This window comes from Cryptotermes secundus, unplaced genomic scaffold (genome assembly GCF_002891405.2).
Source record: "Cryptotermes secundus unplaced genomic scaffold, Csec_1.0 scaffold928, whole genome shotgun sequence".
Classification (NCBI taxonomy): Eukaryota; Metazoa; Arthropoda; class Insecta; order Blattodea; family Kalotermitidae; genus Cryptotermes; species Cryptotermes secundus.
In genome coordinates this window covers 254,482-278,283 of record NW_019738362.1, presented here as the reverse complement: position 1 = coordinate 278,283, position 23,802 = coordinate 254,482, and the positions used below count along the sequence as shown (strand labels likewise).

The 23,802-nt window shown below is 38.4% G+C and overlaps 2 protein-coding genes across 19 annotated transcripts in view; both read left to right on the top strand.

The window, feature by feature from the left end:
• LOC111870943 (homeodomain-interacting protein kinase 2) overlaps window positions 1–8,861 on the top strand; it is a 36,303-nt gene extending 27,442 nt beyond the window's left edge. For 7 of the 9 annotated variants that reach the window (XM_023863609.2, XM_023863604.2, XM_023863608.2 and 4 more), the window contains one exon: window positions 251–8,861. In XM_023863609.2, coding sequence (XP_023719377.1) covers window positions 251–449 — 199 coding nt within the window. In that variant the 3' untranslated portion in view covers window positions 450–8,861. The remainder of the gene's footprint in view (window positions 1–250) is intronic. The other 2 variants (XM_023863611.2, XM_023863606.2) reach the window with 1 other exon arrangement.
• A 2,043-nt stretch (window positions 8,862–10,904) lies between these two features.
• On the top strand, window positions 10,905–22,524 carry LOC111870935 (nuclear transcription factor Y subunit alpha). Of its 10 annotated transcripts, none has more exons than XM_023863591.2 (10): window positions 10,905–11,588; window positions 11,706–11,879; window positions 13,740–13,881; window positions 15,241–15,396; window positions 16,143–16,269; window positions 17,113–17,285; window positions 17,365–17,538; window positions 17,748–17,842; window positions 19,178–19,223; window positions 20,337–22,524. In XM_023863591.2, exons 3-10 carry the CDS (start codon window positions 13,801–13,803, stop codon window positions 20,403–20,405), a joined length of 921 nt encoding a protein of 306 aa, XP_023719359.1. In that variant the 5' UTR covers window positions 10,905–11,588; window positions 11,706–11,879; window positions 13,740–13,800; the 3' UTR covers window positions 20,406–22,524. The 10 variants fall into 10 exon arrangements, with proteins under 10 accessions (XP_023719359.1, XP_023719360.1, XP_023719350.1 ...); XM_023863582.2 differs by having other exon boundaries at window positions 10,906–11,588; window positions 19,115–19,223; XM_023863592.2 differs by lacking the exon at window positions 19,178–19,223.
• The last annotated feature ends 1,278 nt before the right edge of the window (window positions 22,525–23,802 follow it).

Below are 23,802 nucleotides of genomic sequence, written 5' to 3'. Positions count from 1 at the left end.
TACATATTGGTGAAAATATCCTTGGAAGACACCATTGTTTGGGTAGTAAATTACTCCGTTGTCTGAATGCATCAAAGGGATAATTGTTACCTAATTGATATGAATGTTGAAATGTTTCTTTGTTGAAATAAAATTGGCTAGAGCCTGACATCATGTGGAATGTACAAATTTTACAGCTGATTCACTGTGAGGATCATAAGCACAAGATTATGGACCACTGCTCTAGCAGGTTTTGTTGCATGTGTTTCAGCAGGGCATTGCCCCCTCCAGCACATCATGCCAGTACTCGACCAGTACTGGCAACACATCCTTCACACCCCCTCCCTGCACATATGCAACCAGCAGCTGTGTTTCCAGCCCACCCCCAGGTGGCAGCATCATATGGATTTGCTCCTCTCAGCCCAGCGAAATCACACCAGTATCAGCCTAGTCTGTGGTTCACAGAGTAAGAAGGTAATGTTGCTCTCATTGTCCGCGTGTTTGGGTATGAACACACATGGAGCAACTGCTGCTAGATTTTCACTGAAGTTACTCTCTTCATGATTTGAGACTATCAGAAACTCAGTTCCTGGTCAAAGGAGGAGAATATAATGTTTCCTTAGCATGTACTTCTTGATATTTGCCAGTTTACTTTGAAAACTGGGTTTCTTGGTATGTACCACAACGAACGAAAGAAAATATGTTGTGATCTCTGAAACGAAGGGTCTCCTATGAAACATGATAATTAAGGTTTATGAGAGAGAAAGAAATACATTTTGGGGTTGCCCTGACGACGCTTTTGAGAGGAGAACAAAGTGTTTTTGGATGATTGAAGTTGATTCCCTGATATTTAAAGGGACTTTTTTTCTTTTTCTTTGACAAGAACCTGGGTATAGAAGGAAATAAAAGAAAGGATGAAATAATAAAATTTGATTGGATATGTCCATTAATTGAGGCGTTCTTGTATTACCTGTTATAGTTCCATTATTTGTTGTTTCTTCTGGAATAAGCTTTTTGTGTATGTATGTGTGTATATATAGGTATGTGTGTGTTTATGAAAGTCCTTTGGACATTTCTTTTCGATTTGTGTATTTATTGTTTGTTGATGTTTAATTATTTTTGCATGAATTAAATGTACTTGATGTACATTACACAATTCTGAATTTGCTATTTTGCATTTTTAAAACTGTCCTTAGGACTGTATGGGATCGAAAGTCTTGTCTGTGTATATTAAGTATCCAACATGGGAAAGAAGCAACCAACTAGAGATATAACATGTGCTTCTTTGTGTTTAGTTGCTTGCGTATTGTAATTATTTATCAATCATTCCTGCCTGCAAGTTACCATATGAATTAAATGTTGGTAACAAGAAATGTCCATTGCAATCTGTACATAGTGTAAGAAAACTGTCAGCAATTTTTATGAAAGTCGTGAACAAGTTGTACATAGTAGCAGTGAGATGCTATCAGCCTTGTTTTAAAATGTGATGCTGTTAGATATTTATATTTTATCCTTTGTGACAAGCGCATTTTAAGGAGAGTTTACAGTGATCAGGAAGTGAGGTTCTCAAGGACTGTTTTAGAGGGATAAACTTTGAATGTGATGTTGTAGGTACGTTTTTAAGGAAAATCCCAAATCAATGTGCCTATTTAAATTATGATTGTATGCTTTTAATTTGAGATAATGTTCCCCGTCCCCCATGCTACCATTATTGAATCATAATAGAATTAAATTACTTGTAACTTATGATATGGTGATTCATTTGTTATTTTGAAAATTTTAGCCAAGCCACTCTGTTGAACTGCTGTTATTGATGTGAATTGCCTAGTTCCCTTGGCAGAGAATATTGGGGTCATGCCAACTGGCCATGTGTTATAACCAGGTCATACAACTTGTCTGAAAAGAGTATGAAGCGCATTCGGGATTTGTAGCACTTGACAGGATGTCAGAGTACATGTATACAAATGTATATGATCCTTTGACATCCTCCTACTTTGCAGAATTTCTTCGTTACAGACAGAATTGTGGCTAAGTGTGTTGCACATTATTTAGTTCACTAATGATTTGGCAGTGCCTTGAATCTTCTATCATAAATTAGTGCTTAATTTGTCTGATCTCCCCCACCGATATTGCACAGAAAATTCAGATAAATTCAGGTATAGTACTACTGTGTACTCACACAGAAAGGCACTCTTACTCCAAACAATTCCTGTTTTTCATAAAGCTTTTAAATTCACGTAAAATATTGAATGTTTACATATTCTGGTCAGAAATATGACCCACAAAAATGATAGGCTCTTCCTGCATGACCCCTGCCTGATATCAAAAGGTAGTTTATATAAAATGTGTTTATTGTGATGTAACAATCTGCTGAATATGCATGTGCATATATAATTGTGATAATTAGGCACAGCTGATGAGAATGCCAAAGTTGGCAAAGTGTAAGGGCCAGCAGTAGGGATATAGTATAAGCCCTCTGAGTACAGAGTAAGGTATGCCAGCCAGGAGAGAGCATGGGATGATGGTCCTTGGTAGAAAAATGATGGTGTTATCAAATTGACTTTCTGTTTGTCAGCAGTTGCTCAGACAAAACAGCGTACAGCTGCAGTTGCAACACCTGCCTGCACTGCATTTGATGTGTATATAGTTTGTTAGCAGATATGATTTGAGGTAGAGATAGAGGCTCGTAGTTTTCCAAGTTTCAAGATGTAATTTTGTGGGGTTTCTTTAAACTCCTATGGCAGGTGCTTGAGGACATAAACACTGCATAATGCTAATTAGTCTGAAGAATTGGTGGAATTTTTGCATTATCTGGTTTATGACAGCATATATTATGGTGGGGTATTCATCTGCTAGATTACACACAACATAATCCAGAATCCACCATAAGAATCTTCTCAATGGTTAAAACATCAAGTTACATAATTTCATGGAAATTGTTAAATTATCTGGGTAATGCAAGATCAAAAAGAGCCCTGAAGGTGTGATTACTTTGTCTTCTCTGCAGAATTCTTCAGCTAAATTATTTCAAATTAGCTTTCATATGCCGCTGCATTCAGTGCATTTCACTCATTTATATAACCTCAGATGTTTGAAAGGAAAGTATGTCATCGTCATATTGTCTGTAACTGGCCTGAATCTGTGGTCATTGATCTGGTAACTTTAAAATGAGGCGCTTCATCTCCCTCGTTAACAGCGGTGTTCGACATCACAATCTTGTGTATTGGCAGTGACAGTAACGTACAAGGGAGCCAGTCAAGATTGTGTCTGAGCAACTCATATATTGCTTTAAGCTGCCTCTCAGTATTTGAAGCCTTCTGATCAAACCAGAGCTTTATTGAGACTGGCTGAACTCCATCCTCCTTGGTAGAGCACATATTTATTATTGTATCCTTTAGTCATTGGTTCAGTGTTACACATATGCATGTTTGTATGTTTTAAGATATTGGGTGATTATTAGTACAGGTAAACTGGTAATAGTTGTGATATATGAAAGTGCAAAAGCACTGACTTTTATTGTAGATAGATAGTGTTTAGACATGACTGATCAAATTATGGATCCGTAGAGCACAACTGATCCCTAGTGTGGATTATTCCAAATGTTCTGTGTACTTTAGAAGAATAACATGGTACATGTGTTGCTCCACAGGTTGTTAATCCTGACATATTGACCATGGTGTGTTGACTGGTTAGCAATCCTAACATATTAACCATGGAGAGCACACTCAGTGATAACATGAATGTTGTAGTGAATAGAATTTAATTATGGAAGAATAACCATATTTTTGGAGCTAAAACTAAGATATTGATAAATGAAGGTTTTGGGAGGTGAAGCTTACCTCATCCTCCCTCTTATATTGTTGTGTGTAGTGTTGATGTGTGACATTTCATAATCACAGTAGCCTTATAAATTGTGTGTAGAAATTAAAACTTTGTTAATGTAATTTCCCCATTTAATTTCCTCATATTTTTATTTTTATCATTTGCTTGCAATTACGTAATGTGGATTGAAGGGTGGATACACTTTGCACGCTTTTTCATGTAATAAATTTTCAGTGCATAATTTTCATTTTCTATAAAATCAGTAACTAATAGATAATTTTTGTATATGTATGTGTGTGTGAGCTTGGGTGAGCCTTCCATGTATTACAAGTACACGAATATTTACACACTATTTTTTTTAATAGTTTGAGGGATTGTAGAGACACTGTTGTATTATAAATGCACGGTTTATAACATGAATTGCCTTATTAATATACATTGTAATGTATATGTAGGTCTTTGGCTCCATCACTGAAGTGTATATGTGTTTATAAATTGGTGATTGAAGTCATGTGTACTGCACTCTCCACATGGTTCACTATGTTCTTGAACAAATTTTGTAGTTTCTACCAAAGACACAAAATAATGTTCCTGCCTACTTACAGTTTAGTTTAGCCCTGTGGTAAATTGCATAAGACTCAGCATTGGTAATGCCTTTTTATACTTTGTGAAATAAAAACTACAGTTCCTTTAGAATTAAATTTCTAGTTAATATGTAACTTGGCTCTTGGGTTTGACTGTATCTTGTGTTGAAGATGAGTAACCTCCCCCCAACCTGTACTCCAACTGTGAGAACTTAGTGCCGGTCCTTGACCTTTTCCCACCCTCATTCATCCTGAAAAGGGTGACTACAAAATGCCCTGAAATGTGAGAACAGCTTTGACACGGTGTGGGTAAACTCTGAAAGTTTAAGTTACACATTAGATAGAGACCACAAAAGCCTAAGGATGAAAATCAATTTGTAGTTGTTGGATCTCTGGTTATGTGATGCTTGAAACACTTAAATTGGGATATAATGAGTATGAAATTCCCTCTTCTCCTCGTCCCAGTGTGATTCGTAGCAGACATGGTTTAAAAGTACAATGCTGGGTGTTGAAAGTTGGAACTAATACAGTGTGTAGTGCCCTCCATTCAGCAACCTCAAGTGTCTGTTCCATGTATGTGAGCTGCATTATATCAATTTTCTTCTTGATGTTTTTCTCGTTCTTAAAGATGGGTGTTGTATTAAGAACTGAATCATTGCAGTCCAAGTGTGTTCTCTGTTTTACTGTATTCTGTATTAGAACAGTCTTGTGTCAAGAATAATAACCACATGACATATATAACTCAGAATTGTATAATTGGCTATGAGCTTAGGCTGCAAATTTGAAATAAGAACAAACCTGTAAATAGTGTATTTTTAAATGTGGTTGGGGAGGAAAGGACTGGTTCACTGTGGAAGACGTGCAGGGACTTCTCATGTAACACCCTTTGCTCATACATGTTGTACATGCAGACTGAGAGAGAGTTGAGGGTTTGTTCTTACTTCAGACATACTTTCTGTCCACAATGTGAGCATTTTAGTTTGGTGTAAATAGTGTAGTGGAGTTTACAATACCTCATTGCTTTCTGTATTGAGAACGGGATGTTGATTGGCGTCGTGCTGTATTGAGCTTCATAAATTGAGCACAAGCCGAGATATGGTGTCAGAATACCTTGTTTTTAAGTATCTTTTTTTATTTTATTACCTTTTTCTTTGTATAATGATTACTTGTATCAGGTAACAAACTAGTGTTTCACTGTGGTAGTCTAAAACACAATTATGGGATTGATTAGTGTTTAAATATTTACTGCCTTGGGTTGAGTATTATTTTGTATATTTATTTAGAATACTGTGGTGTAATGCAAAACATTAATGTTCAGTTACCAACTTAACAGTGTGCACTGTGGTTTATAATTTATGTTCTTTAATCAGCATCTCTGAAGTGGGGGTGTCATTCTTAAGGTCTGCTTGGCTCCATCTGTTGTCCATTCATCTTTTGTGTGTTATTATTATCATTATTTAGGCTTTATAATCGTTTGGTTCATGGAAGTGCTCCTGCACTAGTATTGATCTTCTGTTAACACAGGTGTTGTTCATTAGCACACAGGACACACATGACACAGAAGTCTCACGAGTAGTAAGGATGATATCACTCAGAGACTCAAGTTATATTCCGCATCTGTGAACTAGCTCAAAATGCATGTTGGCAAAGATTATTGCTAGTAACATTCGTGCGAACAGAATGGCTAGTTGACTAGGAGAGTATCAGGCATGCTGGAGGAAGTACTGAGTGAGTTTTTCATTGTTTTTCTTTGTGATCTGAGTGTAGTTCAGGAGACTGTTGCTACCTCAGACACAAATTGCTGTACATTTTCCTGGCCATATGGAAATTGTGTAGTTACACATATAAGGTCGGCCTAAAAATTAACAAGGGCAATATTGGCTCTGCAGGCCATATGTTTTGACACCCCTGGCATGTAAATTTTAAGAAACTTGGTTATTACAGAGTTCAAAGAAAATATGTAACATTACCCCATGAAGTCAAATTAATATCATAAAGTGTATGTATGTATTGGAGTGAATGCATGTATGTGTGTGTGTGTGTGGTTTATGTCTGTTCAGTTTGTGGCTGTTGTTGAGTTTAACTGTGTAATGGCCTGACATTTTTGTGTCCATGTCATCTTGAACTGAAGTCAACAGTATATGTTAATACCAAATTTAAGTTGAAGAAGATATGGATTTTGGCTCTTGTGATCCAATCAGTGGCCACAAATTTATACATAGATATATTGTATGCAAGGAATGTTACCTGTGCCAATTTTAAGGTGTAAGTATCTAGTTTTCTACTGACAATGTAACAATATTTAGTGGACAATCTTCAAATTTGTCACCGCCAATTTTCTCACAACTTAAAAAAAAAAGCTTAGAAAATTTCTGAATAAAAAAACGGTTATTCACATTTAAATCAAATCTAAATGTTTGTATGAAGAGAAACATATCAATTTGAAGTGAAGTGTCCCTGCGATGCATGAGGCACTCACTGTTGTATTAGGATTGAGTGAGTGGTGTGGGCGGAACGCTTACCACTGTTGCATCTCTATTTGGTCATCAGGTTATGGTGTTTTAGATTGTATTTGAATGGGAAAGTAATTAGTTTTTCATGTGAAGAAGCTTCTCCCGTTTCTCTGTCAATAGTTTCATGTGATATGCTCTTATAAATTTGCAGTGTATCGTTCCATGTAGCTCTTTGTGGACATTGGATGTTACCTTATTTGGCGAATCTCTCATCTGCTTTATCTATCATATTTTATATTGTCTTAACCCAAGTATATTTATTTTGTATCAAATTAGTAGCTTGTTTAATGTGAAAAAATGAGTGTGGCTTAGAGAGCATCGTTCAGTTTTATGTTCCATAACAAATGAGATCTGATTAAGGGGAGATACCACTGTTGTACACAATTTTCAAGCTGATTACAGGAAGTCTTCTAGTGCGAATTACATAAAATCCATGACAGATTGGAGGCTTGAGTTTAATACATCAGGATATGAAGGCCAGTGGATAACTTTATGATGCAGTTACAGGTTGTATGATTTTGCCAAACATATGATTCTCTGCTGTGGTTGATTTATTGTATGAAATGTGTTGGATATTGCATGTTGTCTGAAGTATATTTGCTACATGAGGCTTTTAGGAGCTGGCCTACTTCTGTTGTGTGGTTACTACTACTACTACTACTACTACCACTACTACTACTGCTATTTGTGTAAGCGGTGTTAATTGGAACTGAGCTATGGACCCTTCTGAATACATAGTATTCAAAAGTCCCCAGGTTCAGTGACAACTAATATCGAAATAAGGTATAATAAAAATCTTTCACAATGACAACCAGTCGCACCTGGAGACAGGAGTGCTGCCAGCTTTAAAATGTGTCGAATATACCTCAAATAATGGACAGTGTCCAACGGAATATTCGTATAGCATAATGTAGAGCACCAAAAATTGTATATTTTAGACTTTTGAGCAACCAGAATTGTATAGAAATATTTTTTTTTGTGTTGAGTATGGACCATATTTTTTTGCTTCAGAACCCTGTTACAAGTGTAATTTTTTGTCCAGCTTCATGGGGTTAGCCTTAGTTGTAAGAGTTCAGACTGTGGGGTACCTTTGTGCCATGTACATTTCTGACACAGCCTTCTTTTTAAGCCCCAACATCCTTCCACCCTCATATCACTCATATTGAGTGTTGTAAACAGTATACAGATTATACCAACATTCAGAGGTAAAGCAAAATTTATTTAGATATGTGACCAATTTGAGTTAATATTTTCTTACGTACATCTTCAAAATGACCACAAATTTTGGATTATCTGCAATATATCTTGTCTCTTCTTCATTATCTACAGGACAGCGCTCTTCATGAAATATGCAGCACCAGTCAGTTCAAACACAGTACATGCATGCAACAGTAAAGATAGAATTGTGTATGTTTTCCCATTTTCTCAGGTAAAATTTCTAAAAGTCTTAGTTGTTCATAGGTTTTCATTTGATGTAGACCATCTGCTTATTGTCCTGCCAAAGCAGGGAGGCTCCAGGCTTGTGCATTATCAGTGGTTCCTCCTCATATGTAAGATACATAATTTTCAAAATTTACATAAATATCTGTAATCTTCATAAATAAGCTTATAAAAAAGTACAATGATTAGTTGGACCAATATGCTTTTCCTCAACTACATATTTTGTAATATTGGGTCTTGGTGGTGATAATACTTTAAAAATGTATCATTAGAAAAGTGTGTATTTAAAAGCTTACATATGTTTTACAAGTATTTTATGGTATTTAGGTCCTGTTATATAATATTTAATGTTGCCTTTTTGTCATGAAATGGTAAAGGTCATATGTAAAGGAAATTTAAAATGAATCATTGGTATATAATTTTTTTTGAAGAGGGTAAAAGAACGCTTGCTTTGTATCCGTCTCCTAGTCAGTAGAAGGGGAAAGGTTGTACATTTGGCATAATTAAATTTAATTAGCTGAAATGTGAGTTGTAATTTTATATTAATGGAACAGGGACTCAGTTGAGATGAAAATATAGTGAATTGTTCTTGCAAGGTACAAATAATGAATTAATTTTCCACTCTCTCCTGTAAATGAAAGCATCCCTAAATATAATGTTCAGCAATATGTAAGAAGAATATGCGATGTTCAGTGACATGCTATTGCAGTGAGCCTTTTTACAAAACTGCTGTACTGCACTGGTGTGGTGATCTCTTTAACCGTGCAGTTACATGCAATATGTTACGTGCTTTTTTGTTGGTAGGTAAACTTGAAGGGCCTTGTCCTTACAAAAGAAGCAGGCAAATTATCCAGGTAAGATGAGAGTGTTCATGTTGTCTGCTGACTTGTGACATCATGTGGTCTAGTAGTGGATGGTAACCACCATAATTGAAGAACTGCAATGTGAAAGTCTGAAATCAGAAGATAGCTTTTTCTTGTTGCATCTGTTGTGCTTTGGTAAAGCAGCCTTATTTATTTATGCATAGTTAGGTTAATGAAGGTATCAGTAACTTGAGAATTAACATGTAACAATTAAATGCCACTGAGATAGGAGTGTGGAAGGAAGTGGTCATGACCTAAGTTGAGGTATTACGTTCAAATTTTCCTTGAGTGACTGAAAAAATCGTGATAAAAAAGTTGAGAGGCAGAATGCAAGTCTGAGAATGCCACTAGGGCTGTCTTGCCCCATGTGTGTGACGTATAAGTGTTATACATAGGTTGTATAAAAAGTAGTGGCAACGCCTCTATAGTTCTGAAATTACTTTATTACCTGAGGTAAACATACATACATTCCTTCAATATAATCGCCCCCCCCCATGTGTACCACCACCTGCCAAATTTGTGGAAGACGTCACACCATCAGCGCATTCACTTCTTTTGATGTTCAGCAGTGACTGCCCTACAGCATGAATAATCTCTCTTGTGTTTTAATGTAACCCTAGCAGTGGATCTTTCATTTTGGCAAAGATATCATAATCGCATGGACTCATATTGGGTGAGTATGGCAGATGTTGAAGGATCTCCCATCGCGAGAGGGGAAGGAGAACCTTGACAGCATCAGCAGTATGAGCCCTTGCATTGTCATGAAGGATGATGGGGTTTGTTGCCAGCAAGTGTCATCGCTTTCTCAGGAGTGCTGAATGAAGATGATTACGCAGGAAATTGCAGGAGTAAGCAGGGTTTAGTGTCTGTTGAGGTACAGTTTGGTGCAGTATCACTCCATCGATGTTGCATGCCACAAGGAACATCGCCTTCACATTACTCTGTGTAGGGCTCACGTTCTTTGAGCGAGGAGAGCTAGGATGCTACAGACGGTGCTAGTGCCACCTGAAGCACATCTTTCATGTTACAGCAGTGTTGCCACTACTTTTTATCCAACCCATGTATTAAAAGATGTACCGTGAACACGTGTTAGTTTGTCCAAAATAGTGTTCTTGAAGTTTCAGTTATAATTTTTGCATGAATGTTCACGTGAAGAAAGTAGTATTGAAGAATGGTTGTCTAGGTTGTAATAAATGCCTTGTGGTTCAGACAGAGCCCCACATTTTGGAGGAACATATTGCAGCCACCCACAGGGTCAAAGAGTAAGTTGAGCAAGAAACTTGCAGAAGGCGGTAAGGTGGTTGGAAGGCATTCTCTCTTTCTGTTTTGTTGCTCTGAAGTTTCAGGCTCTCTGGACTGCATATTTCTCGTATGCACCAAAAAATTTTTTTTTAAATAATACAGGGAGGATAGTTGCTGCAGGCTGGTGCTGCTATGGTACAAAAACATATTGAGTAGATGAACGTGTAACATCAAAAATAAAGTTGTAACGGATGCCAATGGGAAGAATGCACTCTTTTCGTTTGGTACTAACATTTTGGAGGGCCCGAGTACCTGAATCATCTGCCCCAGCCTATCCTGTCCGCCAGATTACATACACAGAACTCTTGAAACCGGTTAAGGACAGGTAAATTCTGACGCTTGCCACGCGTGGCAGCACTAGCTAACAACATCGCGCAGTCAGTGTCGTCAGTGTTTTGGGGGATGGCAATTGTGTACTGTGGTAGGGCGCGTAGGGTTTGTGGTATTCAAGTCATGTCGGGTGGTAGTGGGGGAAGCGTTATATTGTTCGGAATTCAGAAATGTAGCCAGGAAGGAATATATGAGCTGTGGTAGTATTTGACATTCGTCCTCCCTTCGTGATGATCCCACGGTGTGGGGTCACATGTGAGACTGATAGTGTACTGACGGTACTGACCATTTGTCTTACCGAGAATTTGGCTAGATAGCCTTTGTGTTTCAAAAGTGACGTTATGGTTCTCGGGGACTATAGTAGCCCCAACAGAGGGTGCAGTTTTCGCAAGGTTCAGCTGTAGTTCTGGCAATGTTGCCATCTGATACAGATAGTGAAATTAGAGTAAACGGGCGCAGAATCCGGTTCTTAGTTGAACTAGTGTAAGGGAGGAGTATTTTAACTTCATTAAATGGTTCTAATTGCACGTAACCTACATCAACCGGTATGTTAGGCAATTTCGAAACACTATTTAGACCATCAAAATCCTTACGAATTTCGCGACATAAAGCAATTAATTGTAGGAAACTACAAAATTACGTGTACGCTTTCATTTTAGCAAACAAAAAAAATTGAATTGTGGAATTTCGAGAAGCGAAGAGATAATGAAGATGCACTTTGCGTGGAATGAAACAACCTGATGTCTCATTATCTGGTCAGATATCCAAATGGAAATAAGATTTTAAAAATTATCTTGTTATTGTGTTGCAAATTTAACTCCTAAGATAATTTCTATCCTGTGTTAATCTTGCTCTTCTTTTATCGCGATTAGCCAACGGGGCATCGACCGCCTTAGCGCGTCGCTAGCTCGCCAGGGAGTGGTAGTTTGGTAGCCAACAGCACCAATGTACTGCTCGGCCTTCCGTTGTATGGTTGGTGATTCGCCGACCATTGGTGTACAATTTGCCGACCAATCATTGGGAAAGTGCTGTCGAAAATATCCAATGTAAGTCCACAAATTATCTAAGAACTTCTGTGATCATGTATTCGTCTGCAGGCCGGCAAAATTTGATTGTTTTCATTATAAATCCGTGTGGAGAGCTTAGATTAATTTTCGCTTCTTGATAAACATAGCAAGGAAGCCATGTTTGTAGCAACGATTCTCATATTCGCTTAGTTGGTGGCGTATTTCTCAGTTTTAAAGTAGGTCATATAAATTAAAGTGCATTACATTTTCCTTGCGTTAAAAGGAAAATTTATTTGATCTCGGATAAAGTTATATGACAATAAATTACATTGCGTCGTTTGTTGAAGGAATGGGAATCATTCATGAGAGTCCTTTGTGTTCACGAGTAGAGAAATATGAACAAACAGGTTCTGTAAATTAATTACGTGTATAGCCATATTAAAAGTAAGGATATAGTAGTTGATCCATGTATAATACTGCGTCCATTGCATAAAAATGCATTTCTATAATTCATTGTTTTAAATAGGTTGTGCCTGATGTAGAATTGTTATTATGGTATTGGTTTTACCACGTAATATTCATATGCTATATCATACTTGTGGGTCTTCATAAACTTTTACCAGTAGTGAATATGCTATTCTGCGGTGCTCTTGTGAATGAAGGAGTGTGGTTAAATGTGGAGTACTCGTATTTATCTTATTATCTGCTATTATGCAGCTTGATTAAATTAAGAAGTGAGGTTAAGTACAACGAGTACACGTTTTTATAATAAATGGTTGGTTACTTGGATACAAAACTTCTGAATTACATTTGCTTTTACCTGCGCTATTATATCCCCATATTGACTTAATGTAGAATAATATCTCAAAACCCTGAACACATTGCATCTTCACAAGTTTGAAATGTTTTGGAAGAAGATTTTTTCCAACCTGGAATTGGAATGAAATAACTCTGTTATGTATAGTGTATGTTTGTAGTTGTCCCTTTGCTTTCTCAGTATTGTACTCCCATTTAAGTGGTCATGTATGTAGGTTTTCAATTCTACTTAATGCTGCAGGTAATTATTTCATTCTAATGGCTATTTGTAGAAATATAATGAATGTTTTGTTGAAATTCACATTGAAAATTGTTAGTGCGAAGGAAGTCTTGTTTGTAATCTAGCATTGTCGCCTTGTCATTTGAGAATATGCTCAAGGCCTAAGTTTATTTTCTGATATCATCCTTACCTTTCATAGATTTTTTCTTAGGGTTGGTTATTTGGCAATGTTGAAGCAAGTACTGAAGGTAGATAGTGACAGTGATAATAAGTAGAAGGTTTACGGGGGGAACATATGCCTGCTACTGCTGCACCAGCTTGGGTACTATCCTGATGTTGTGTGAGAGACTGAGGGAAGTGACAGGAACTGCTGACATATTTGCTTATCTTCAGCATGACATTTTGACCCAGGACCTCGTGAAAACAAAGCTTGAGTGCCACCCACATGACAGTGATGTTCAGTAGAATGTTGACTGTGTATCGAATTATAGGGGATAGATGAAGTTTCCTTTTACAGATTTGAAGATATTTTTAATTTGTGAGTTGTGAAACTGAGGCAACTTGTAGTTAGTTGATCATGAGTAAAGGTCAGTATATAAGATTTGGGGCTTTCACTGTGGTGAAGATTTGTAATGTCTTTTGAGCTGTGACACTGTGTTTAAGTTCTGGTAGATGGGTACCTGCATTTCTGAGGAACAACATACTGCCTACTTACTTCTTCAGGGTGTATGAAGGCTGAGGCAATAGCTTCCCTTGAAATGATAATACCCACCTACCAGACCAAACCATGATGAATATAGTCTCATCTCTTCCTGATGTAGCAAAGAGGTGTGACACATTTGAATTTGCTGTTTTCTCAACAGTGTTTATAGTCAAAGCTGAATTAGGACCAACACTGTGGATTCTGGCTTCAAGCCAATTACGATGGAGCAGCAGTTGGCTAGTGATGGGCAGGTGACAGTGATGCAGGCTGTCCCAGCTGGAGCGGGCGGACAGCAAGTTCAGGTGAGCAATTTTTTTTTAGCTGCTGAATGAACTTAGAAAGAAACTATTAATTGGAATGAACCAATTTCATCTATTTTTCATCATGAAAACCTGTGTCTCAATAAACATTTTAAATATCTTCCCAGTTCCCTAACATTCTTGGGAACTAAGCAGATAATTGGAAGGGGAAACATAATAGGCAAAGAGAGAGGTGAAAGGGCCGATACACGAGGCTTCTTACCATGTCCTCTGTCACACGGTAGTTAGAATTAAGGTAGTTCTTGAGAATGTAGTTAGTAGTAGAAATGTCAGTTGTGCACATTTGCTGCCAACTAGATAGAATGTGTCCTGTGGCAGGAATATAAGCGTCAGTTTGTGTGGGTCCAGGCACTCTCAAACTACTGCTGTTCTCACCACTGAACAAATGGATGTACTAAACTTCCATTCATTGTGAGCATCGAGTTTTGAATTTTTCCCAGGTTTTCATTTGTTTCTCAGTCTCTCTTACTGAGGGTTAGAATGTTACATGGACTCCTTACATCATAACAACTTGTGGGATGTCATATGAAGAGACAACCACTAGTTGAACTGTCATATAGTATTTATTGCAGTTGCACCGTATACACAGACGCACTTGCGTTTGAAGAATTGAAGAATAATAATAAGAATAATGAACACACTGAACCAGAATTGTAGAACTGTAGAATCTAGAACTGTGAGTCAGAGTCAGAGTCACGTTACCACTGACGGTCAGTCAGTCTGTCTGTCTTGGTGTCGAGCCCCAGCTGGGGCTCATGACCAGATATTTCTTTTGTATGAAAGTTACTGTCCTGTCCATGTGTAGCGCCCTCTCTGACGAGAGGTCGGGTCTGTCATTTGTTAGTCAGTCTGTAGTAATTTGTCCATTGTCTGTATTTACACATATTTGCAATACATACTTATATAAATGTACAATATTTACACGGCCTCCGTCAGTCCAGGCTAGGTACAGAAGATTATGCCCTTTTATATATATATAAATAAATATCCTAATAGTATTAGCTATCACGGCAGTCTAGTCATTTGAACGGTCGTATGCCTGACCGCCGCCAAATTTAAGCCTCTTATACTTTCTGTGTCGGGCTTCGCCTAGAACTGTGACTGTAACTGTATCTTCCTATGTAACCTAGAGTCGGACATATAGAAAACCAGTCACTCTCCGTATTGTTGTGGGCTTTGCCTAGCAACCGCTGTTTACGTGTCGTTGCTAAGCAATGAAGCTTGTGTTGTCACGCTTGCTTGAATGTTGGCAGTTCCCACAAACTCATTAGCATCTCTGTGTAGAGTGTCAACTAATCTTAAACATAGTTGTCAGTTGTTAGTGTCCCTTGTGTTTTGCAGGTGTTGCAAGTGAATCAGGCTGGCCAGATGCTACATAGTGGCGGGCAGCAGATAATGCTGCATGCAGTTCCACAGGGGGCACAGGCTATACAAGTAGCAACGCAGAGTGGCCAAGCGCTTCAGCAGATACAAGTGGTGCCTGTTTCAAGTCTGCAGGTTCGTGAACTCTTACACTTACTTACTCATGGAGCTGAGCCCTTCGTGAGGAACTGTCAATTGTGCAGCTACTCAAGAATTTCCCAGCATTTTATGGAACCCAAAGGTTCATTACTGTGTCCACAAGAGCCCCCACTGGTCCCTATCCTGAGCCAAATCAATCCAATCCATACCATCCCATCCCATCTTATCTCTGTCTGAGATCCATTTTAATATTGTCCGAACTCTTACATACCAGACAAAAATATTCTTAATTCTTGCACTTGTACAGTGCAGATGGCTGTTGGTTAAATTAAAATGTTACTGGAAACACAGTTGGTATAGTGATTTCCAGAATTATTTGGCAACATTTTAAGTTATTAATCTGAAGTGTTTAGCAGCAGCAGACTGCCCTCTTTTTTGAGGTAAAACCAGATAAAATCCCTTAAAGTTTCTATTATACCCACATTTTGTTTTTACCTCAAAAAGAGGAGTACAGCGTGTGATTTTAACATGAACTAAGACACTGTAGCAGTTTAACACAGTTTAATAAAAATATTTGTAACATATGATGGCTGTTTGGGGCCGAAACATGTAGTGTCGAGGTGTATAAGGTTAAACTAAATTGAGTGGCGAATGGAAGAGTGTTGCAATATCGACGGATGATAAATAATTGACGTTAAGTCAAGTACAATGTTTAATCATCAATTATGGCCCAAAATTTGAGAAACATTTGTAAAGCCATACATAACAACTTTCACTTGTAGAGCAGCAGTGCACAGCAGATAGTGATCCAACAGCCACAACAAGCACAGATCATCCAGACTTCGGATGGACAGACGTTCATCTACCAGCCCATGCAACTAGATGGTGTCCAGCAAGCACAGCCCACAGGTATCTCAACTAAAATGTACTTGTCGTCAGAATACTAGCAAACTTTGTGCCTCTGGTAGAATTGGAGGATGAGATAGCAGGAGAGTATTCAGGTGCAACAAAAATGTTTTGGTGGGATATATAGGAATTTTTGTGAAAACGTGTTGTTTGCATGAAGTTCTCTTGCCTTTTGTTCATCATCATCATTGTTGGCATCATTTACCATGATGATGACAGTAATATTAATATTATTATTATTATTAGAGGGGGTGGGTTTCCCCATGCACCGCGACTAATAGTCTATTGTACATCCCCTTTGATATTCTACCAGTCGCCATACCCTGCTGGTACTGGTGCTCGCTATCAGCCCCGTTCAGGCAGCGAAGCTGGCAGTGGTTCCCGATACTTCCCCATCTACTGGAGGCATTGGAAACTACTTGGGCGGGAAACTTTGCCTAATTTTGCTCAGAGGTCTCCTACAGACATGAGGATCTTTTATGTGCTGTAAATCTACGACACGGGACCCACGGCTTAAAGTCTTTCCCGGAGGACTTCTTCCCTGAATTTTTCTGCCCTTAAAAATTCCACGACCTCTGCCAGGTTTGAACCCGCATAACTTGAGTCATGAGGTGGGAACATTACCCCTAGACTACGGAGGCCGCTACAGTAATACTAAATACACTCTGTATTGTAAGTCATTTGATGCCCATTTTTAATGGCGATGAGCACTGATGGTGACGATGACAACCACAGTAGTAAGGGTAACAGCAACTGTGATGAATTGAATGTAAGACGACAGAAATAGGAATCATGGAGGTGGAAATGTTACATCTGCATATTTGTAAACTGCACTTCTTATTCCAGTTATCAACTTAAATGGAAATTTAGTTCAGTTGGCTGGAACAAACCCCACAGCCGCCACAACTGCAGGCACACCCGCTGCCACCCCCCAGGCCGCAGTCACCAGCCCCAGTGCAACCAGTGTTGCAGCTGCAGTGCCCCAGGCGATGGCTGTCAATGGTGGAAACATCGTCATGGTGAGTATTGTATCATTACAGTCAGATGTGAGTATTACAGCTACAGGATGATACTGAAAGTGTGTCATTGTACAAACAGATGGTGCCCGGTACTGGTGGCGTTCCACAGTTCCAACGAATTCCCCTTCCTGGAACTGAGTTCCTTGAGGAGGAGCCGTTGTATGTAAATGCAAAACAGTACAGGCGGATCCTGAAGAGAAGACAGGCCCGTGCGAAACTGGAGGCAGAAGGAAGGATACCAAAAGAAAGACCGGTAAGAATATTTGTCATTATTGTGGTTGATGTTAATGGTGCAGAAATCTGAGGTGAACAGTGTTCATAAGCTTTGATCTGTGAATAATATTCAGTGGGTAGTGGCAGCTGTTGTTCTATATCTTCACTCCCACCCAGTTCGTCTCCATGGTGCGGTGCTTCATTAAGCACAGGGACACCTTTACATAAAGTTAAATCATCTTCTTTCAGAAATACCTCCACGAGTCCCGCCATCGCCACGCAATGAACCGTATCAGAGGAGAAGGAGGGAGATTTCATTCTGGATCAGTTAAGAAACGAAATTCGTAAGTAAACTCAAATTTGGTTGTTTTGATTATCATGGAAAAGATTCATTGTTGAAGCAGAACTGAGTTGCAGAACTGCTGGCACTCTTACAGCACAGAGTATTCGATATGATGTGAAAGGTCATGTACAACTTTTGTTGAGAAGTTAATGATCAGTAAAATGGATACCAACTTTGCTTGACTGTTTATTTTTTAAAGTCGTTTGAAAGTTGTTTTGTGCTGTGATCCGAAAATCCTACTACGTTTCTTAATTCTGTGGCTCCTTCTTAGTCCCATTTATTCTTGCTGTTCACTTCTTTGTATCTTCACTTGATACTCATTATGGTGGCTTATCAGACGATGCTCTTAATCCTTGATTTATACAAGTAATTAACGCAGTGTACAGTATGATAGTCTAAGGAGAAGCATGGCAGGACTCAGAATGTTGTGTATGGGTAGGTACGGCATGACTGGGGGCCCACAGACACTTGACGTTGGGGTGAATGTGAATCAGAGAGGTACGACTTCCAGTCCTCATGTGGTTACTTATTTTAAGCAGTGATGAGCTATTAAACAGAACTTAAAAATCCACTGTGGGCCTATCAGCGATTAGAATGTTATGACTACCAGTAATATTTAAAAATTGTTGGTTGAGGGGCTATGCTACAAGCCGGAAGGTTGCGGGTTCAAGTCCCGATGAGGTCATTGGATTTTTTTTTTCAATTGACTCAATCCTTACAGCCACACTATGTCCCTGGGGAGTAAAGCGTGGCCGGCGCGTAAGGCTGACAACCTTACCGCCATCTTTGAGCCGATTGTCTAGATAATGTGGGAGCCTCAACTTCTCACAACCCTATGGGCCTTCACGGTCTCTTACAGGGATCGCTTTACTTTTTTACCCGGGTCATGAAATGTATAGTTTTGATACGGTGGTCTGTAATGTGATACCGTGCATTTGGTATAGAGGCAAAAATGTTTCGGAGAAGTCTGCTACCTCTGTCTTCAGGATCTTGAACACAAAGCCTGCAGGTTCCTTTGAAACTCTTGTATCTGTCTGCCAAGTATGAGGTGGCATCCCAGATGACAGTAATCTTGAACCTTATTTCTACTGTCTCAGAGTCATTACTTAGTTATCTGATGGATATAGAACATGTCAGTATTTACTGCAGGATTTTATTCTTCTTAAATACATACATACAGTGAGTACGTTTCAGTGAATAGGACACAAATTGATATATGTAATTTTAAGAGAATAATTTTAAAAACCATTGCTCGTGTAATGTTTTGTGTTAGTCTCCTTCACCACAACAGTCACAATGTAAGAAGTGGACTAAATATTCCTGTTACATCCACCAGCTCACAGGTTGATACGGACAACATTGGCTCAGCACTTGTTATGGAGGTGAGATACCAGCGTTTTGTGATGTAGTTTGTAGAGCAGTTGTCTTCATTGGGCATTTATGTTTGCTGAAGGAAATTGCTTCCTGCATACATTCTGTGGTTCAAAGTTAGCAGCAGCAAAATAGAGACTGTTGGTTTATTTCATTTGAATTTCTAGGGATAATGAAGTGAGAAGGGATTGTCTGATCCTGTGACGGGTATCTGCACCATTTGTAGTGAAAAAGAATGTGTAAGTTCTCTTTGGCATCCAAAAGAACAAAACCCTGAGTGTTTTGTGTTCTGCTGGGTCCATGTATTGTTCACTCAGTTGTTGCCTTTATTTTGTGAGCACCTTACCAGATTTTCTTTTCAAACTGTTTCCGTTGTTGAGGTCTTGAGGACTCAGGTCTGACCACTGTACACTGCCTGCATTATGTATTTGTAGACAGCAGGGATTGTTCAGTATTCTGATCAGGCTGCAGCTACAGTGAGGACCCNCCCCCCCCCGAAGCACATGTAGAAAAGCAAATACATGGCTTTTGGCTAATGTGGCTAGTGTTAAGCCTGACTTTTTTTTTGTTCAGAATTGTTACCAAGTTATACGCTGAAGATCATTGAATTTGTCAATAAGTTACATATCAGATTTTAGGATTCATTACACAAATCAGTTTATCTCCTGTTTCAATTTGAAACCATAGTATTTTACCAAATTGGGATTTGTGTTGTTGAGTGCATGAAAATTTTACAAGGCCCTGAAGATGGAGGCAGCATGTTCCTCAGAAACCTACCGGACTACACGAGGCTGCAACACAGAAGACCACAGCATGAATGAATGCTGTTTTGATACAAATTTATAAAGATGTGTGATACTTTGTAAGTTTTGAGGTTTTCATGGCGATGACTATGAAGAAAGTCGTCTTCTGGGTTTAGGCGCCGTGTATTCTTCGTTTTGGCCAATGTTCCTCCGAAACGTCAGCCAAAACGAAGAATACACGGCGCCTAAACCCAGAAGACGACTTTCTTCATGTGTGATACTTGTTTGAAATCCTGGTAGCATCATGGAGAGAGAAATATATCTGATAGTGACTAACATTTTTAATTTATTATGAATTTATGATGAATCACTGTGTTTCAGGGCGGAGGCACAGCGTTGCCAGACATGATGTCTGACCCTTTATCTGTGGTGGCTTCAGAAAGCCAGTAGGACGAACAAGAAATGTATGAGTGTGAAGATACGTAAAAATACTGCCATGTCTGTAAGTGCACTGGTGAGGTGGAGCTATGTAATACAACAGTACACTCTACCTGAAGTGCTGTGCCTGTGTCGCTGTATCACAAACTGAAGGAGGGCATTACGCCAGACAGATATGAGTGTTTAAACCTGAGTGTATAAAAGAAGCAAGCAGAAGTGTGTATCTGAGATAACTGGAGGAGACATTTTGCGTTGTTCTACTGATCTGTTTGTGAAGTTCCTTTTCTTATTGCTTATTATATTCTGCTGTAAATATTAGCACAGTTCTGCATTAATATACATATATTTATGTATATTTTTTCTAGATTCTTACTGTCGAAAGTACAAGAACATTTCTATGTAATTGTCACCGTACACCTCTGTTTGACGCTGACTTTGAATTTGAATGTTGTCAGAATTTTTTAAGACCCCTGACTCACTTGTCAATGTAAAGGTTACAGTACTGCTGGGTAAATTTTATGTCGTTTGTTTGAATATTTGGTGTCATATTACAATAAACCAGTTTTGATACTGAGGTCATACCATTCAGTCCTGAGACCTGTACGGAACATATCCCGTCAGGTGTGGTCTGACATAACCGTTATGATGCTACATGAGGGTTGGAAAGATAATGTTGGTAGTGAGGGTAGTTTGTTGGCATCCGAGATGAATTACAGTTTCTCAGTATCATCCGTGGCTTACATTTGTGGCCGATGATGGATGCTATCACCAGAATGATTTCTTTTTGTGCCAACGAAGAAGTCACCTTGCTGCTTTGCTTATGTTTTCTGTCCAGCAGAAGAACCTTACTGATAGAGTGTCTTTATGTTTGAGGCAAGATCACAATCATAAGAAGGATTTGGTGTTTTTCAAGATTTTCCCGCTGCTGTTGTGCCATTACATCATCGATACTGATGGTCACATGTGTACATACCTTGCAGCATGTGAAAGCACACAGTGAGGTGACAGTGCATGGCTGCAGTATCCGCTGTACACGTGCAGCATTGACTGAATAAGCCCATCACACCTGTTCGGGATGATCTTGCTTATCCCCATCCCTGTGCTGACCATCAGAAATGCAACTTTCATCATGTAACCATCCCATATGCTTTTGTTCCTTGCAGCCAACCATCCTCTGCGTATGTTCTGGTGGAGCCCGGATTTGTATCGAGGAATCTTGAACCAACTGCATAAACATATTTTCGGACGGCTAGTTGTTGTGACAGCCTGACTTAACTGTACGACTTTCACGTGCATCACATTGCGTGTTGTTCTTGTTGCAATTTTCTTCATCCCTTATGCAACCACTTTCCCCTAGTCTTGTATGATAATGTTTAATTTTTCATAGATGTGCTGTTGGAACATAAAGAAACCAATATATATTTTGATTTTGAAAGAAGACGGAGGCTTTAAAATTTGTGACTGAATTCGTGAAGAAGAAGGCTAAAATTTCAGGTTATTGAGATCATTATCGGCAGAATATTGCACAATGGAATAAGAGTGATTCTGCATATATTGTACTTAAGAGTGATGTTAAATTTACAGACATTTATTTAAAAAAAAAACATTTTGAGCTTAACAGGATGTTCACAGATGATAATTAAATGATTTTTAGTTTAAAATATTGTTTGCTCCACACAAATAACCTGTAACATTGACAGATGTAATGTAGCAATAAAAGTACAAAGCTGTAATAGTAGTCAGTCTTCTTACTGGTGTGAAAACAGTTTCAATTTTGGCTGTCGTGGTGGTGGTGTTGATGGTGGTGGTGTTTCAGTACAGTGCTTAAAGTGGGGCAGGATGCTCTTGTCACAATAACAACTGCTCACTTATCTGTACCAGAGTTTCTAAACATTGTCCTGCTAATCGCCCACAAATTGACTTCGTTCCACTTTCTTTTCATTTCCACTTCAAGCACTGTTCAGACGTTTAAATATCTTCTATTCAAGTAAACAGGTACTTGTTTTATATTTGAATTTTATTAGTGTTGGTATGCCTCGTACATTTGTATGTTATGTTGTCCTGCCTTTGACAGAAATAAGCTGATTTCTAAAATGTTTGTATAATGTAATTAAAGTACATAAATCATTTTTATATGGTTGTGGTTTTTGCAGGAGGCAATTGTGTATTTATGAAGTCCGTTCCTTATTTTTAGATCTGTCATACAGAATAAAATTTGAGAAGGGGGGGGATCCTGTAAGCAAGAAATTTGTGTGTAGGGTTTGAGGTTCTCACATTGGTGATTATGAAGAGTTCTGTCTTCTGGGATATCACGTCATGCAGTCCGTTGGAAGTCCACCAATGTTTTGGAGGAACATACCACTTCCATCATCAGGGTTGAAGAATAAGCCCAGGTGGCAAGCAGACTACATGGTGTTATATCCCAGAAGATAGAGCTCTTTGAGAAATTTGTGTGGTTCAGTGTTTCCCGAGTCTCTCTCTCTGAGGGCCCTCCAGATCAGTTTTTTATTTTCTATTTTTGACATTTTAGTTCATTAAAATTGCACTGGCCAGTGTACTGAATTAATTTCTTATGTAGGGTGTGGATTTTAAAACGTGTATTTAATACATATGAAGTACATTATAGAAGGCAAGTTTCTTATTCTGTTGTATTAAATCAGAGATATCCAACTGGTGGCATTTGGCCCAGGGGAGTGCCCTGTAGTTCCCCCAAAATATATTAATGCTATGTATGACACAAACTCCGTCCTAAGTGCAACAATTTATTGTAGTTCTTTTGTCTCCTTTTCCTCTACACTACATGTTTCGGCCTCAAATGGCCATCATCAGGTGTATACTCTCACGTAGCTGTTACACTGCACGTACTTTAAAATTTAAAAACATCAGCTTTCTTAATTGTTCATTTCTCTGTTGTTAATAGGTCCCGATATATCAGAATCCCCTTTCTGATATCTGTCAGATATGTATAAAATCTTTGTTATTTTACATACGTCAATTTGATTTTTGAATTTTGGTATTTTTAAAATCTTCAATTTAAATTTAAAATTCGCAGGGATACCTGCCCATACCTGCTTAAATATAATATTACTGCTTTCCATGTTAAAATCTGTGCCAATTCTTGTAAAAGAAATACAAAAAGCACTTGCTAAATATTCGATGTAATTTATCAGTTGACTTAACATTATGCAAGATAAATAACTTGGAGAAGTATGGAATTAGTATGCCACCTACTGCATTAGCAGTATCGATGCAGTCTAGCAAGATTTTTAAACTTCATCAACCAGCCAACATTTAATTTAAATAAACGTTTTTGAGCGTTTTGTGCCCAAATCTTATTTGCCTGCATATATTTCATAGGTATGATCAGTGCAGAGTATACTCATATATTCTCATTTGTGACTAACCATCT